Genomic DNA, 18,052 nt, shown 5'->3' on the forward strand with positions numbered 1-18,052 from the left:
GCCCCACTCACCTCACAGAGTGTTTGTTATGGGGGAGGAAGGGAAAGGAGAATGTTAGCCACTTTGAGACTCCTTCGGGTAGTGATAAAGCGGGATATCAAATCCAAACTCTTCTTCTTCTTCTTCTCCTCTTAGTTTTCCCTGTCTCAGAATTTTGGATGTTGTGTAAAAAAACAAACAAACTAAAAACACCCGGGCATCTAATATTTGAGCCTGGCTGCGTTAAAAACTTCAGAGGATGGTTTTTCTCCCCCACCTTCGTTTTATGAAGGAAGTATTCAGAGGTAGCGGGTTTGAGAGCCGGCTGTTTTTCGGAGATGGGGCACAATTGGCCTTTGTTATGCCCACGGCCTCTTCTGCTGGGCGCACAGCAGGCTAGACAAACAGACTTCTGTACTTTCTGACCGGTTGCCGACTTCCCTTCATTGGTGCTTGGAGGTGGGGAGGGTCCGGGGGGGGAGGGTCCAGGCCCTAGTACAAAGCAGGTCCCTCTGGCACCCACCTAGCCCAGACCTGCTGCAGCAGCCACACGCAAGATCCCTCCAGGTTTTAAGTAAGTGATTTCGATTTAAGGGATTGGGGAGGGGGCAGCACTGGGCATGGCTTTCCCCACCCCTCTGCTCCCCCAAGAAAAGGACATGCGAAATGGAGCCTCCTCGGTGTCTGGGACTTTTCAGCTCAAAGAAGAGGCGAGGGGAAAGGGTGGCTTGACAGAAGTTTACAGAATTACGCATCACATGGCTGTTGTGCTTGAGGGTTTGTCGCTGGGAGACATGGTTGGCACCTGCGAGGACAGGACTAGAGGGGCTGGTGGTCCGATCCAACAGGGTCTTCTTATGCTGGTCCGTCAGTATCAATATTCCCTCTGTCTCCACGGACAGGCAGCTGCGCTCAAGGGTTTCAGACAGATGGCACTGCCAAAAAGTCAAGTTAAGATCCTAGTCCTCATTGTTCTGAAGAAAAAGCTGAATTGATAAGGAAAACAGGAAACCGCCTTATGCAGCATCATTTGTTTGTTTGCTACACTTGAATGTCAGGGGCCTCCAGGGCTTCAGGTGAGGGGCATTTTGAGACCTGGGACCTTCTTGGGTACAAAGGAGATGCTCTTCTACCGTGTGACGGCCCTCCCTTAAAGGGCAGCTGAAACGGTCCAGATGTTTGGAGAAGCTATCAGGAAATGGCAAAGGCATTTGGTGGGTTAGTTTGGGGGGCTGGGGCAGCTGGGTGATGGAAGGGGTAGGATGGAAGGTTGATATTTTTTTCTCTTTCTCTTTCTCTGCTGGAACTTTGGGACTGCCCAGTGAGCGACTGGGAGCCAGCAAGTTTAGGAGACACCAAACGAAGCACTGCAAATCTGCACACTGTGCGGTTGTGAATTTATGGAACTCACTGCTGCAGGGTTTTTAATTCAATTTTTTGTGTGGATTGTGTTATATGGTTTTATGATTGTGTCGTTTTCTCTGCGATATAAATGCAGTAATAGTACTTGTAATATAATAATAATAATAATAATAATAATAATAATAATAATAATAATAATAATAATATTCAGTAGTAGTAGCTACCGGTAGCTGCTGTGGGGGTGCGTCCTAGCACAAAATGGCTGCAGCATTTGAAAGAGTGAAAATGGCATTCCCTCCCCCAATCCAGCTGCCCCCCCCAACGGGGAAAAGGCACCCACATCAGGGACCACTGTGCTCTCTCGCAGAGAGAAGCTCTTTGCACCTCTCCTCTGTCCAGGATGGGAAGATCTAATCCTGTCATGTTCAAGAGGGTGCTTTCAGTGTAGGAGAATGAGCCAGTGGAAACAGGAACCGAGCTGGAAGAGCAAACCTCGTGCATTCCGGATTTTGAAAGAGATACTTTGTGGGCACCATTAGTGGTGCTGGAGAGCACACTGGCACCCGTGGGTGCCATGTGGGCACCTAGTCTCCAAACCAGCCTGCCTCTGTGCCCTATGCCTTTCGCCTGGCTGGTGATTAGGTGGTGGTGGTGGTGGTTACTTGGTTTGGCAAGCAAAAGGCACCCTGCACCTGCCCAGAGGCATTTCCTAGATGCAAGCCAGAGTTAAAGGAAGCCCCAATTTTCCATAATTCAGGTCATCTACCCACAGGTGAATGGATCTCTCCGAAAAGAGCTTTGGCACTTAATGCCTAGGCGGGGTAACTGTCCGCTACCCCAAAATTGGGATCATCCTCTTTTACTCCAGATCGTTAACGGACTGAATAATCCAAGCGCTAGACCAATGTGGCTTCTCTGAGCAGGGAGCGTCTCCCACGATCCCTTCAACGTGCTGAGCTGGCAGTCACCTTGGTTGCATGTCTTATGTTGACTTGGCTACAAGATCTGTGCCCATGACTCATCTCTGACCCAGAAGATGATGCCTGAACAGATCTGTCAACCACGTCGTATATTAGAGAATAAATGTTCTTCCTCGTCAGTTTAGGGAGAGGGGTTGGGGAGCCTGCAGCCCTCCAGATGTTGCTGCACTCCCAACCCCTGGAGGCCAGCATGGCCAATGGTCACAGATGATGGGAATCATAGAATCATAGAATTTTAGACCCCCGAGGAACATCTAGTCCAGCCCCCTGCAATGCAGGAATATGCATCTGTCCCGTACCGGGATCAAACCTGCAACCTTGGCATTATCCAAATCTGGTGCTTGCGTTTGAGAATTGTTTTGTGCCCATTGTCCCTTTGGAAGGGATGAGGGAGCGAGAATGAGATGCCTCCGCCTCCCATTTGATACCCTGCCCACCACCCCTCCAGCTTCGGTAGTTATCAGCCACCACCAAATGGTAGAATCATAGAATCTTAGAGCTGGAAGGGACCCCGGGTCATCTAGTCCAACCCCCTGCAATGCAGGAATCTCAGCTAAAGCATCCATGACAGATGGCCATCTCCTCTCGCGTTACTGGCCGAAGGAGCCGGCACGCAGCTTCTAGGTCATGTGGCCAGCATGACTAAGCCGCTTCTGGAGAACCAGAGCAGAGCACGGAAACACCGTTTACCTTCCCGCCAGAGCGGTACCTATTTATCTACTTGCATTTTGTGCTTTCGAACTGCTAGGTTGGCAGGAGCAGGGACCGAGCAATGGGAGCTCACCCCGTCGCAGGGATTCGAACCGCCGACCTTCTGATCGGCAAGCCCTAGGCTCTGTGGTTTAACCCACAGCGCCACCCGCGTCCCATGTACTTCTGAGTACATGCGTATAGCTTTCCAGTGCTTGGACGTTAATCGTATATCACAGATTTGAGGGGGGGAGGGTGCTATGACATTCCAGGATTATAACTCTCACTGTCCCTGACCATTGGCCATGCTGGTCGGGGCTGATGGGAGTTGGAGTCCAGCAACAGCTCCAGCCAGTTGGGGTCTAACTACCCCCGGCAGGCATGGGCAGCGGTTAGCAGTGGTAAGAGCCAGAGCTCAACAGTCTCCATAAGATGACAATGTTCACAATCCCTGCCAGACTTCTAGTTCAGCACAGTGCTTTCATTGACCTTCCCTGCTGCTTAGTGAGTGTGTGATGCTTGATAATGACAAGGTGGCCGCTTCAATCTCTGCATGGGACAGCTGCCTATTCCTGCATTTGGGGGGGGGGTGGACAAGATGACCCTCAGGGTCCCTTCCAACTCTGCCGTGCTATGATTCTATGAAAGGGGCAACACAACAACAAACCTTTGGCTACGTACAAGATACTACGCAAACACAATAAACGTAGCCGGCTGCGTTATAACACAAATTAAAGTCTGTTATTTACTGTATCATATACTAAAGTCTATTCCAAATGCGTTTGTCCATGTAGTTCGTGTATTTTCACAAGACACAAATTCAAACATGTTATGGACTTTAGTAACATGTTTGAATTTGTGTCTTGTGAAATTTCAACACCCTATATACAGATTGTTTTGGACTACACGAACAAACACATGTGGAATAGACTTTGGTATATGTTTTAATTTCTTTGAAGAGCTGATTGGAGAGACAACTGACCCACTGGGTCTTCTTGGTCCTTCAGTTGAATTTTATGTCTCATCTTTGTTGATATGTTAATATTACAGGTGGGTAGCCGTGTTGGTCTGCCATAGTCGAAACAAAAATAAAAAATAAAAAATTCTTTCCAGTAGCACCTTAGAGACCAACTGAGTTTGTTCTTGGTATGAGCTTTCGTGTGCATGCACACTTCTTTAGATATGTTAATATGATACAGTAAATAACAGGCTTTATTTGTGTTATAAGGCAGCCGGTTACGTTTATTGTGTTTGCATGATTCTATGCAAGGCTGAAAGGCCGGCCCAGGGTGCATTCGCTCGGCAAAACAGCAAGTGACGTCGGTCTACCTCCTTGACTTGGTTTGTCGATTGATGGCGATGTTTTAACAAGGAACGCTGGCACCCTTCACACAGGCGGTGACCAGGGCTGGGGGCGGCCTCTGAATCCACCCCTGGATTTGAGACACTGCTCTTCTTGTGCTTCGACATCAGAGCCAACTCCCTCCGTTCCGACCCACCCCGTGTTCTTGAAAACATCTCGGTCGTTCCACTGCTCTCCCCCCCCCCCAACACCCCGTTCCTGTGTGCACACACACAGAGAGAGACGCTTTTCCAAAATCCCACGGGCGAAGGAAGGGGCGAGGCTCAGCACCGCTGGTGCTACTGGACCAAGGAACTGAATGAGTTCTCTGTCTAGGCAAAGGGAGAAAACACAGTTGTAAACAGCTCCCCTCTCCCCCCCACTCCCAACCCTCCGTTCCCAACCCCTTCCTGTTCAGAAAGTACCAGAACCGGCTCTGCTATTAAATAAAGTGACACATCTGCCTCGGGCGGCAAATGATAGGGGGACGGCCCCCACCTTTCCCCGTAACTTCCCTAAACCAGCTTGTTTTGTAACCCTCCATGCTAGCCTGTTGCCTTGCAGGTATGGTGAGAGATAATGTCCCACGAAACTGCTAATTTGGTCAGATTTTGTATATGGCATTTGGGGGCGGGGGGAGGCAATTTTTCCTTTGCCTCTGGGAGGCTTTTTAATGCAAAGTTATCCTAAGTACACATTTTACGTGCCATTTTGAATAATATACACATTTTTGCAAACCATCCACCACCCCCGAATATCATGCATTTTGCTGTTCTCATTAATATATGGATATTTAATAAAAATAAATAAATAAATAAATAATGATTTTATTTTTATTTATACCCCGCCCTTCCCAGCCAAAAACTGGGCTCAGGGCAGCTAACACTAATTAAAATCACAGCAGAAACATAAAAACAATCAATTTAAAATACAAATTTAAAAATTCAAAATTAAAACTGCAGTCTCATTTCCAAATAGCACAATTTCCTCCTAATTAAATGCCTTTTTTTTTTTTTGCTACACATTGGTTGGCTGGAGAACTGGGTCAAAAGGGAGAACATCTCATTAAAATGCGAAGAATCTCGATGGCAGATTCAGACTCCACGCTTGTGGTAGAAATTTGCCAGGTGTCTGAACAAGGGTATATGCACAGCTCTCTGGTAGGGAACCTAACACAAACCTCCAGCAGGTATCCTCTGACTGCAAGGGAAAAGGAGAGGTAGGCCGGGTGTGTGTGTGGGTGTGTGTGTGTGTGTGGGTGTGGGTGTGGATTCCAGCAGATAGGTTGACTGGAAGGGTACAGCACACAGTTACTCCACGTTGACCAAACACAACAAGCTTCCGATTTTCGAAATCAAGCCTATGGAAGGATGATATCCTAGACGCCGTGTTGCTGAAAAACGACACCTTTCTAGAAGGCTTATACTGCAAGTGAAGAGGTCTGGGTTTTCTCCTCACCCACCATTATTAATTAGTTCAGACAATATATTATGGCGGCTTTTGAAGGGTCAACAAGATAGATATCAATAGGCTATAATAGGCCTTTCTGGGACAACTAGGTCCTACTCAGAGTAAACCCACCGATGGGTCTTCTCAGAAGTCCGCTCACCTCTTTATCGGTGGGAGGCATTGCGGCCAGGCAACCATGCCTCAATAGTTGTCCAGCTTAGGGGTGGAGGTACCGTACCTCACCCCTACGTCATGGCCGGCCATGTTGTGGCCTATTTGAACCCAAATACCAAAATACTTTTTGTGTGTTTATTGTTCTCCTTGGATCTTTGTAGCTCAGGTGTCTTGGCACACAATAGGACTTGCCTGGGTACCCGTATAAGTTAAAGCTCTCCATGAGTGGACTGCATATTAGGGTTGCCATTTTTCAAAAAGCGAAAATCCAGACGGACGCAAATGTTGTTGAACTTTCCCACCCGCCTCAAGATCTCCATAAAAATTGTTGTGTATGGGAACCAAATTATGTGTTTTAGCTATTTTTTAGGATATTCGCCAAAAAAACAACACTTCAAATACGGGCTTTCCTGAACATTTTTACCAATTCTGGAAAATTCTGCATTTTTGGACAGAATTGGACATTTTTACCAATTCTGGAAAATTCCGCCCTGACACCATTTTGCCAGGGGGATTCCACACATATGGCAGCCCTCCTGTACACCCCAGAGGGCCAGATTTTGGTCCTGGAGTTGCCAGTTGCTGATACAGAGAATGTCAGCAAGGTCCACAGACCTACAATTCTCAGAGCGGTTTAGCAACCAACCTCTCTTCCCAGGGAACGCTGAAAATTTTAGTTTTGTGAAGGGAAGCAGGGCTACCAGTACCTACTAACGCTCAGCACCCTTTAATAAACAAAAGCTCCGGCGATTATTATTATTATTCTTTTGTGGAGGGATATGACTGTTGAAGTGCTATAGGTAAAGGTAAAGGGACCCCTGACCGTTTGGTCCTGTTGCGGACGACTCTAGGGTTGCGGAGCTCATCTCGCTTTACTGGCCGAGGGAACCAGCGTACAGCTTCCGGGTCATGTGGCCAGCATGACTAAGCCGCTTCTGGCGAACCAGAGCAGCGCACGGAAACGCCGTTTACCTTCCCGCCGGAGCGGTGCCCATTTATCTACTTGCACTTTGACGTGCTTTCGAACTGCTAAGTTGGCAGGAGCAGGGACTGAACAAGGGTAGCTCACCCCGTCGTGGGGATTATTGAACCGCCGACCTTATGATCGGCAAGCCCTAGGCTCAGTGGTTTAGACAACAGCGCCACCCGCGTCACTTGAAGTGGTATAATCCTCTGTTAAATGTACGGTGCGCAATGTGACCGTGATGTGCTGCCGTGCCCCAAAACCACAAGAATGACTGCGCTTTTTTCTTTTAAAAAAAACAAAAACAAAAAACCTTTTACATATATTTCATAAAAGAAAATAAATCAAGGGCCACGTGTAAGGCTGAGTGGAAGTGGGAACATTCCAGAACGTCATTCCATTCTGGAAAAATGACAAGGCTCCATTGCACAGCGCCGCAGCGCAATTACACAATGACACAACTGTTTGGGGACAGGAAGCAAGAGAGAAATGTTAGACCGTGGAGGAATTCAGAGAGCGATGGAATGCTGGCAGGTCTCTGGGAGCGAGCATCTCTGGTCCACGCCTTAAACTCTTGCAAAATCATCTGAAATTCTCCTTGGCAATGGCCTGGGAAGCAGTAGAGATATCAGCACACGTCGCCCACTAGTGGCCGATGACCGGTACTTTAATGCAGAGCTGGGCCAAACATTTCACGACCTTTCCTGTAGAATTTGATGCGCTACTTTAAAAAAAAGTTTTCAAGACCCTCACCTGCTCATCAAAGGCCATTCTGTGGACTATTCGTGGAATATTCCCCGCCTTCTCCGTGTGCGTGGTGGCGGCGCCTGCCATTTCCCCTCACCATTTCCAGTGCATTGTGGGGGAATACAAAATGGCGGCCGGCTTGCCAACTCAGAAGCAGAACCAACCGAGGTGTGCTCTTGTTTGCAATCAGGAATTTGCCCTTGGTTTCATGCTCTGGCTGGTCATTGTTCAAAATGGCATGCAAGCAACCGTATAAATCACTACCCAGTGATTCACTATGTTGACTATAACATATCTGTGTGGAAATGCAAGTCAGGATTAACTCCGACTCCCACACTCTGCCATCATTATTATTATTATTATTATTATTATTATTATTATTATTATTATTATTTCATTGCATTAATAAGCCATATTTCTGCCGAGGCACCCAAGGTGGTTAACAATTTTAAAGTACTAAGACAAATGATATAACATGTAAAATTGGGGGTTTGGGGGGTTGGGGCTTACAATCTGACTGGAGCAACCCCTGATGTTGTCAGCCCCTCCAAGTGTCCCTGTTTCCCAGGGACAGCCCTGGATTTGCAGAAGCCGTCCCGGTTTCTGATTTGATCCTGGAATGTCCTGCTTCTCCTTAGGACGTCCCTGTTTTCACCGGAGAAGGGGATGGAGTTATGTGACCCCCCCCCCGTATAGATAAATAACTATACAACCCTTAGAAGACATCTGAAGGCAGCCCTGTAGGTGGAAAGTTTATTTAATGTTCAGTATCTTATTATGTTTTTATACAGGTGAAACTCGAAAAATTAGAATACCGTGGAAAGGTTAGATTCTTTCCGTAATTCAACTTAAAAGGTGAAACTAATATATGAGATAGACTCATGACATGCAAAGTGAGATATGTCAAGCCTTTGCTTGTTATAATTGTGATGATTATGGCATACAGCTGATGAGAACCCCAAATTCACAATTTAAACTTTGGGTTTTTCATCAGCTGTGCGCCATAATCAACACAATTATAACAAGCAAAGGCTTGACATATCTCGCTTTGTATGTCATGGGTCTATCTCATATATTAAACTCCAGCAGCTAATGAAAAGAATTGCTTACATAAATGGACTTTTCCATGATATTCTAATTTTTTGAGTTTCATCTGTATATGATGGAAGCCACCCAGCGTGGCTGGGGGAACCCAGTCAGGCACGTGCCGTATAATCATCATCATCATTATCACTACTACTACTATGGAACAGGACATCCCTATTTTCATTGGATAATTGTTGGAGGGGGTGTGTGTGTGTTTTGTGCCTGACTCCCACATTCTCCTTCGCTAGGCCAGAGAAGTGAAATCTTGGCTGCCGGAATAGCCTGACGATGATGTCATGAGTCCCAACTGCTCATAAAGCGAGTGGAAGGATGGGGTGGGGTGTGGGGGCAAAGAGAGACAGGAGCAAATGCAGCCCCACCAAACGAAGGGGCTTTGAAGGTAACGGCCCCACGAACTCGGAGGCAACGGAAAAAGCCAAGACGAGGCGGATTTGCAGAAAGCAGCACGGAACATATCACCACATGTGGTGGACGTGTATCTTTTGCACAAATATAGTGGAAGGGGATCATTAGAATAACAGCAACAGTGTTGAAATATGAATTTCTCTTAGATCCGGTATCGACAGGGCAGAACTATATGTCACCTATCCTAAAGAAATAATATAAGGAACAGGCCTCCTATCTGCAAATACCTGTAAGAATGTTAATGGCTCAAAACTGGAAAGTTCCATTGCTCCCTTCGTGGAAAGAATGTCCTAAGAAACTTTGGGATTTGGCTATAATAACACCTAAGAGTGAAAACTGCAAGGGACTCTAGGAATAAATTATGAGGAAACAGGTTGCCCCTTAATACAATATTGTACTAAGAAAATAATCACCTCCTATAAAAGCAAATTCAAGTAGTTTTTGTCTTTCTTTCTTTCTTTCTTTTTTAAAAAAATTGTTTTACATTGCCATGTTTTATTGCAGCATATTAAGGATCTGAAGGCTTTTTTTCTCGAGCAGCTTTCTTGATTATTTATAATGATTGTCAAATGGTTATATCTATTTAAAATAAATTAGCAGTTGGGGACCTGCTAATATAGAGGATTGATGCTTTTGAATTATGGTGCTGGAGGAGACTCTTGAGAGTCCCATGGACTGCAAGAAGATCAAACCTATCCATTCTCAAAGAAATCAGCCCTGAGTGCTCACTAGAAGGACAGATCCTGAAGTTGAGGCTCCAGTACTTTGGCCACCTCATGAGAAGAGAAGACTCCCTAGAAAAGACCCTGATGTTGGGAAAGATGGAGGGCACAAGGAGAAGGGGACGACAGAGGATGAGATGGTTGGACAGTGTTCTCGAAGCTACTAACATGAGTTTGGCCAAACTGCGAGAGGCAGTGAAGGATAGGCGTGCCTGGCGTGCTCTGGGCGTGCTCCGCCAAACTGCGAGAGGCGGGTGGCGCTGTGTGTTTTGTTTTTTTTCTCTTGTATACACAATGCTTGGCTCATGGGGTGCCGTAGGTAATTAGTTTCCCCACTGCAAGTTCCCAAGCCCTGTTGTTGGTCGGGCTCCGTCCCCAATGTGGCCATGTTGAGCCTAGTTCTGTCCCCACCCCACGAGCCGCCATTTTGCTCCATGCCCCCCCCAACAAAGTTGATCCCACAACTCTGAAGCCTTCCCACGCTTTGCTAAAAATATATATATATACGCGCAGCCCGGCCTTTCGCCACACCCCTGGGGCGTCCTCGACGTTTCCCCACACGGCGGCCGAGTGAGAACTGCAGCCCTGCCTGCCCTGAGCTGACTTTGTCCAGTGTGTGTGCCCGGGGTGGCATGAAACATCGTGACTTAGGCCTGAGAACAAAGACGCCCAAATCCACCTCTGGAGAAGGAAAAAGCACAATAACACGATGCATGATTAATGGCCTCCCCCTTGCATCATTAATGCCGGGACGGTTTATTCTTGCCACAAGCTCCAGGTCTTGTAACCGGACCCGAGGCGTGTGGGTGGGTTGTGGTTTTTTGTTTTTATGTTTATTTCCAGTTGGGCCTTGTTTTGTCCCGGCTCCAGGCCCGGAATCCGGTTTCGGGTCTCCTCCGTCTCCGCGGCAACCATTGAGGCCAGCGCGTTTTCATTCAACAAGGGCCCTTTCTCATCCCTGCGTAACCCAGAGCCAGGTGGGCCCGGATCCGTCACCCGAGCGGCCTCCTCTGACAGCACCCTTTGTCCGATAGGAAGCCGGCAGAGACACCCGATCGCGGGCCCTCCTTATCGAGAGGATGGGTTACAGGTCCCCGGACAATGCCACCGTTACGGCAGAAACCGTACTCGCGGTATTAATAGACCGGGCGCTGACCAAAACAAAAAAACAACCCTCTCAGGAGTCGTGCCAAGATTTCACAGGGTGATTTCGGTCTGGTGCCAGCCTCCCCAAATATCCTGGGTTTTTTGGGGGGGGGTTCCTCTTTGACCGTTGGAAGAAAATTTGAAGACATCTTTGGAGAAACAAACTCTTTTCAAAAATAGCTGATATGTTGGTGCAGGCAAGCAGAAACAGAAACGCATATATTACATATGGTTCACAGAGTCGAGGACTCATAGTGAGAGCCACTGGTAAGAGTGTCAGACTAGGACCTGGGAGAGATCGGGGTTCAAATCCCCCCAACTTGGCCCCGTGAAGTTCATTTGGGGGACCTGGGCCAGTCGCTGCCTCTCGTCCTAACCTACCTTGCAGGATTGTTTTGGGAATCAAATGAAGAGATGGGAGGACCATGCATGCCACCTTAAGCTCTTTGGGGTATAAATGCAATTAATAAAATAAAACTATATTGAGGTATATCGTTTACATGAGGTGTATCACCTCAGCTAGCAAGGTTATCAGTTTAGATAAATCAGACATGACATCTTTTCTTAAATTTCTCTGTCATGCAAAAGCTAGTGTTTAAACCTGCAATCCTAGGTCTACTTACCGAGTAGGTCTTAGAGAAAAGGCGAGGAAGGAGGAACATGAGAGAAGAGCTGTCCGAAATTATGCATGTTGTGAAGATAGCGGATAGGTTTTTCCTCCCTCTCGCATCGTACTAGAACTCGGGCACATCCAGTGAAGTCGAATGTCGGGTAGATTCGGGACAGACAAAACGAAGGACTTCTCCCTATTTAAGCTCCCACAAGAGGCAACACAATGGCCACCAACTTGCAACAGCTTTAAAAAATTAGGAACGATAGCTTAGCCGTGGCTGCTAATGTTCTGTCAACTGCAGGAGGAGAGAGCTGCTGTTGCACTCAGGCCTGGCTTGCGGGCTTCCCAGGGTCATCTGGTTGACCCTTATGCCACAGAGGCTGGTCCATTAGGGTAGATGGGGCACTGCCATGGCTTCTTACTTACAGGGTGACCCTGGCTGTCAGCTTCCTCCTCCTGCTTAGTCTCAGGGTTGCCCCTGGTAGGACTCAGCGGGGAGGAAGAGAAGGATGGGACCATTGGCTCTCTAGCGCCACCTACTGCTGGGCTCCCTGCCTTCCGCCCTACCAGTCCTAACAGCCACCATTTGAGCTCTAAGGACAGGATGCCAGACTAGATGGGCCCGATCCAGCAAGGCTTTTCAATGCTCTTATTGAACTCAGTCAGAGTTCGGAGTAAACATGGGTAGGATCAGGACCGGCATTAGCGACTGGCTTCCTACAGCAGGCGTTAAGACCCCAGGTGGGCCCACCAGCAGCTGCCCCAAGCACACATTGGGCGGTTGGGTGTATGAGCTGCCATTTCAGTTTCCCAGAATGCCCCTGAGTGGCCCTGGGGCATTGTGGGCCATTAAACCTTAGGTCCCAGGCTTGCTTTGACACCACTGGTTGCCAGTGAGCCCCTCAGGGCTCCCCGGGTGTGGAACTGGCCCTGCCTAGGATTGAGCTGTTAGTCTGAGCCGCCGTGCAGAGTGGAGGAAGGGAAGCACCCCGACTCCTGCGCACTTGAACATTTGGGCACCACGTAGCATGACGACGCCTGGCTTCCTTTTCGAGCCGTCAATGTATCCCAGAGGACAATTGCACTCTTTGATCGGGCCAAGGAGCAAAGAAATAATAGCAGGCGGCGGAGGGAGAAGGACTTCCAGCAGCGGTCAAGTAAAACAGAGAAATACACCTGTGAAAACAAGGCCAAAGATTTGCTTTGCTCTGCTGACCAGGGGGAGGGGGGTTGCAGAACCCCAGCCTTTTCCAGTTGTGGGTTTTCGGGGCTCGCACAGGGCAGGTTTTATTCACCAGCCTTTCGAGGGAGCGACACAGTTCCCTGTCAAAAAGCGTGACGGTTCTCTGGATCGTGTATTTGGCAGGGAGTAAAAAGGGGGGGAAAGGGACTCCTGTTTGCATAGGATGAGAATTTTTCCACTGCATTCACTCTTTCCCTGGGCTTAGTGGCTCCATCTGGGTGTGGTGGAGAGAATCCTGCCTGATCCTGCACACACACCCGCCACCCCTTTAAATTTGGACACTGCCTGCCCGGTGAGCTCCTAGCCGGATTGTCCAGCTGCCGGTATCGGTTTCTTCCTTCGGGGGAGGGCACTCGGATCGTATTTAAAGCCACTGACCAGCTATTTTGGACTCGCTTTGTCAGAGGCAGCTGCGACGCACAGAACCGAGGACAGAAAAGAGAGGTGAGGGTGATGGTTCTGGGGTTGGCCCCGCACAGTTGAGGGTGGGAGGCAGGTGTGGCGGGAGCAAGCGAGGGCAAGGGTTTTCGAAGCCAGTAACAGGTGGCCCCAACATTTAAGCGACTGTAAAACTGAAGATGCAAGAGCAGGGGCCCCCAAACTAAGGCCCGGGGGCCGGATGCGGCCCAGTCGCCTTCTAAATGCGGCCCGTGGACGGTCCGGGAATCAGCGTGTTTTAACATGAGTAGAATGTGTCCTTTTATTTAAAATGCAACTCTGGATTATTTGTGGGGCCTGCCTGGTGTTTTTACATGAGTAGAATGTGTCCTTTTATTTGAAATGCATCTCTGGATTATTTGTGGGGCATAGGAATTCGTTCATATTTTTTTTCAAAATATAGTCCGGCTCCCCACAAGGTCTGAGGGACAGTGGACCGGCCCCCTGCTGAAAAAGTTTGCTGACCCCTGTGCAAGTCTTATCATGCCCTTTAATTGATTGTAGTTATACCCCACCCCCAGGGAGTTGATGGTGGCCAATGCAGTTTCCCCCATCTCCCTTTATATCTTCCCAACAACCCTGCAAAGCTAGATAAACTGACAAAGAGTGACTGGCCCAAAGCCAACGAGTTGGCAGGGGGATTTGAACCTGGGTTTTCCAGCCCTAGTCCAACACACTAATCTCTATGGAGCTGTATGAGCATGCCTGCCCTTTCCCTGTAATGTGCTTTATGCCTGGGACTCCTGTCCAGAATGCCAACGTGGCGGAGCCTCTCTCTCTTACTTTAGATCTCTCTTCCTTGATTCAAAACTCCTGAAGCGTAGCCTGAGAATACGGGTGGGAAATTATCTGTGTGCACACCATAGGTTTAAAGCATATTCCCTGTCCCGTCCCCCGTCCCCCAAAGAATCCTGGAAACTGTACTTTGCCCCTTACAGAGCTACAACTCCCAGCACCCTTAAACTACAGTTCCCAGGATTGGGGGAACGTCATGTGCTTTAAACATGCTTCAAATCTACGGTGTATTTCTGAAAGCACGAGTGACTACAGAAGGGTCGTCAGGAGGTTTGGGAGATGTAAAAGAAAGTACTTCTTTGTGCGGTGCAGTTAAACTATGGAACTCACTGCCACAGCGACTTGCATGGCTTTAAGAGAGGATTGGACAAATTCATTGAGGATAAGGCCACTGATGGCTACACTCTGCATCCACAGATGGAGGCAGCAAATCTTCTGGATACCAGTTATTGGAAACCATAGGAGGGGAGAGGGCTCTTGTGTTCGAATCCTGCTTGTGGGCTTCCCATTATGGCAACTTCTTGGCCACTGTGAGAAACAGGATGCTGGACTAGATGGGCCATTGGCCTGATCCAGAGGGCTCCTGTTCTTATATCATGGGGTAGGTGGGTAGGTTTTCCCACCTTGTGTGACATTTCCCGGCTGTGTGTTAATGGCTGCATGCACCCAGGAAGCTTGATGGTCAACCTCCATTCCTCCACAGGGTCGGTTCTTTTCTCGGGCTTCTCTCCTCCTCCTCCTTCACCACCACCGCAGATATGACGTCGCAGCTGGAGAGTGCAATGGACGGCCTCATCTCCGTCTTCCACAGCTACTCGGGCAAGGAGGGCGACAAGTACAAGCTGAGCAAGAAGGAGCTGAAGGATCTGCTGCAGAACGAGCTCGGCTGCTTCCTGGAGGTATGGAAAGTGTTAATGGGGAAACGGAATGGAGTAATCCCTGAGGAGGGCAAGCCTGACTGGCCGGCACAATGATACCGGACCTCTCCGCAGCACAAGCTTTTGTTACCTGTTCCGTCCAACGCTGGCTTGACAGTGAAATGTGGTCCTAGCAAGCTGGTTGGCGGCAGAAAAGGGGGGGATTTTTGTGAGGCTTTGAAACAAAGCCGGCATTGGGTGTATTTAAACAGAGGGATGATGCACGACTTGCTCTGCCACCTTGTATCTTGTATCTGAAGAAGTGTGCACGCACATGAAAGCTCATACTAAGAACAAACTTAGTTGGTCTCTAAGGTGCTACTGGAAGGAATGTTTTTTGTTTTTTATTTTGTTTTGACTTGCTCTGCCGTCATTCGTACATGCCTTTCTTGGGCTCTGTTCACACAGCATGTCAATGCAAACTGGTATACTTATGGAGGATAGCTCTATCAGTGCTTCTTTGCCAATACAGTGAAATAGATCTTCCATGTTCAAGGGTAGTCTGCTGCAGAAAACCAGGTGTTTGAACAGCACCAGGAACTTTCTGCTGGTCCTGTTAAATATTTTGGAATGCTGTTTGTTTGCTGTGCATTTGGACACATCATGCAATAATGTAACCAAATTTTGCATGGGGTTTCCCGAGATCAAGGAGCAGGTTTTTGCCTATGTTTGGATATACTTGGGTGCTATTTTGAATCAAGATGGATTGCTGAATCCTTCAAAACTGCACTCATTCTAACCAAATTTTGCATGATGGTTCCAGAGATCAAGAAGGAGGTTTCTCATCCATGTTTGGATGCAGCCGGGTGCCGTTTTGATTCAAGGTGGCAGACTTAACCTTTCGAAAATGTACTGATTTTAACCACTGTTTTCAAAACCGCTCTCATCTTTTTGGTTCCTGGGAATTCCCAAGCAATGCTGGGTACGGGACTGCTAGCATACAATCTTCCTGCACACATAAAGATGTTAGGAAGTCAAAGCACAGCTCCCATTGGATGATTTGTACAGCGGCATCACAATCCTCGATTTGCAGGAAGTCAGAGCAGGGTAGGGGAGTGGGAGAGAAGGCAGGTTCTTAAATGGTTTCTAAACAACAGCAGAGGTTTGAATAAAGCAGAGAGGGAGAGATACTGAGGAGCTGCAATACCATGGACTGGGTTTGATGGAGCTGTGAATACACACGGCAGGGAGTAAGCCGGGTTGGTGAGCAATGCAAACAGGGGCAGTAGTAAAACAACACAATTGTAAAAAATGAACCCCTTCTCTCCTGTGTTGCAGGTCCAGAAGGACACAGAAGCAGTGGATAAGATCATGCATGACCTGGATGAGAACGGCGATGGGGAGGTCGATTTCCAGGAATTCGTGGTCCTGGTGGCAGCCCTCACTGTGGCTTGCAACAACTTCTTCTGGGAGAACTCCTGAGGGGCTTGAAGCCCTGGCGAGCCGCAGAAGCAGCTGCCTTGCCAAGCCTGGCATGGCACCCCTCTTGCCGTCTCCTTCCGGGTCCCCCTCCTAGCCTCCTGGCTTCTCCCTCCAGCCTGGAGGAAAGAGAGCACCTTTCAGTGCCATGTAATCGCTCGCTGAGACAACTCTGCTTATTAAAAGCCATCCCCCCAACCCTTTGCTGGTGATCTGGTCTGCTTTTTTTGCAGGGGAAAGTGGGGAGGAGCAGATTTAGGGATGGGCCAACCACCTGCAGTTCCAGGATTGGCACCTTTCATGGGCTTTCTACTCAGCTATCCACGCAAGGGCTGAAACTAAAAAACAGAAAAAATCAATTTCACTTCTAGCGCTGGCAACACCAACTGATGCTGCCAGTGTTCTTAAGATAAATATGCCCATGAATGTCACTAGCCTGCCATTAATTTTACTGGCCTGCAAAAATATTTTAGTTAGAAGCCCACTCTTCAACCAGCATGGAAATGTTGGCTACAAGCCTTGTAGGGGCTTTTTCTTTTTACCAGCCTTCTGTCAAGTAGATTGAGCAATGTTTCTGCTGCGCTAGCCTGCATAATTTGTGTGTGTGTGTGTGTGTGGTCGTGGAGGAAGGTTATGTGTATGTGACTAACATAACAGAGTAAACCAGTATCTCTGTGACCTTAGTCACTGAAAATAAAGATATTGTTTCATAGGTGATTAACAACATCCTTCCAGGATACATTACAAACTTATCCAAACTGCTCTTTGATGCTTTAAAAATCATCTAAAAAGGTGTCCCGATTAATATATATTAACACACACACACATATGGTACTTTTTTGTTACTCAAAATTGATTAAACTTTGTTGCAGCTCTAACTTTACTATAAAAAAGCAAAACCAGAGAACTGTTCACTGCAGCAAGGGATTGGCTGACTCATGTATTGCGCCCAAGATTTTTCAGCACCTTCCATCTTCAAAGCTGCAATCCTACCCAATTTTCCACAAAGGTGAGGGACTGACTTCTGAGAAGACTTATACAAAATAGTGCTGTAAGGCTACAATGCACACTGTGGGAATTAATCTCATTAAATTCAGTGAGATTTACTTCTGAGGAAACCTGGATAGGATCTGCAGGAAGTGAAGAAAACCTTCACCTGGGAGTGGAAGAGCATCTCTCTGATGACTGTAGAGGACTGCCACCTTGTGGTCAACCAATAAATACAACCAAATAAATGATACGTCTTGATCCTAAGCATTTTTACTCATAAAAGGGATATTGTAAAGCTGGGAAAGTTTCAGAAAAGAACAACCCAAATGATCAAGGGGATGAAGCAACTCCTCTACTAGGAAAGGTTACATTTAGGGTGCTTTTAGTTTAGGGGGGAAAGGCAAGTAAAGTTGGGGAAACAAAATAAAATAAAAAATTCCTTCCAGTAGCACCTTAGAGACCAACTAAGTTTGTTCTTGGTATGAGCTTTTGTGTCTGAAGAAGTGTGCATGCACACGAAAGCTCATACCAAGAACAAACTTAGTTGGTCTCTAAGGTGCTACTGGAAGG

The 18,052-nt window shown here is 47.7% G+C and overlaps 1 protein-coding gene across 3 annotated transcripts; it reads left to right on the forward strand.

Moving 5' to 3' along the window:
• The first annotated feature begins 510 nt into the window (after positions 1–510).
• S100A1 (S100 calcium binding protein A1) lies at positions 511–16,693 on the forward strand. Of its 3 annotated transcripts, none has more exons than XM_033136080.1 (3): positions 511–553; positions 14,913–15,055; positions 16,352–16,693. In XM_033136080.1, exons 2-3 carry the CDS (start codon positions 14,915–14,917, stop codon positions 16,493–16,495), a joined length of 285 nt encoding a protein of 94 aa, XP_032991971.1. In that variant the 5' UTR covers positions 511–553; positions 14,913–14,914; the 3' UTR covers positions 16,496–16,693. The 3 variants fall into 3 exon arrangements, with proteins under 3 accessions (XP_032991971.1, XP_032991970.1, XP_032991969.1); XM_033136079.1 differs by having other exon boundaries at positions 537–553; positions 14,860–15,055; XM_033136078.1 differs by lacking the exon at positions 511–553 and adding an exon at positions 13,258–13,367 and having other exon boundaries at positions 14,860–15,055.
• Positions 16,694–18,052: the final 1,359 nt, after the last annotated feature.

Source organism: Lacerta agilis, chromosome 17, assembly GCF_009819535.1.
Source record: "Lacerta agilis isolate rLacAgi1 chromosome 17, rLacAgi1.pri, whole genome shotgun sequence".
In the NCBI taxonomy this organism is placed as follows: Eukaryota; Metazoa; Chordata; class Lepidosauria; order Squamata; family Lacertidae; genus Lacerta; species Lacerta agilis.

Bases quoted from the DNA above. Each gene is read 5' to 3' on its own strand.
- S100A1 (XM_033136080.1), top strand. From the start codon at position 14,915: ATGACGTCGCAGCTGGAGAGTGCAATGGACGGCCTCATCTCCGTCTTC. The intron at 15,056-16,351 runs GTATGGAAAGTG...CCTGTGTTGCAG, and splicing joins AGCTCGGCTGCTTCCTGGAG to GTCCAGAAGGACACAGAAGC.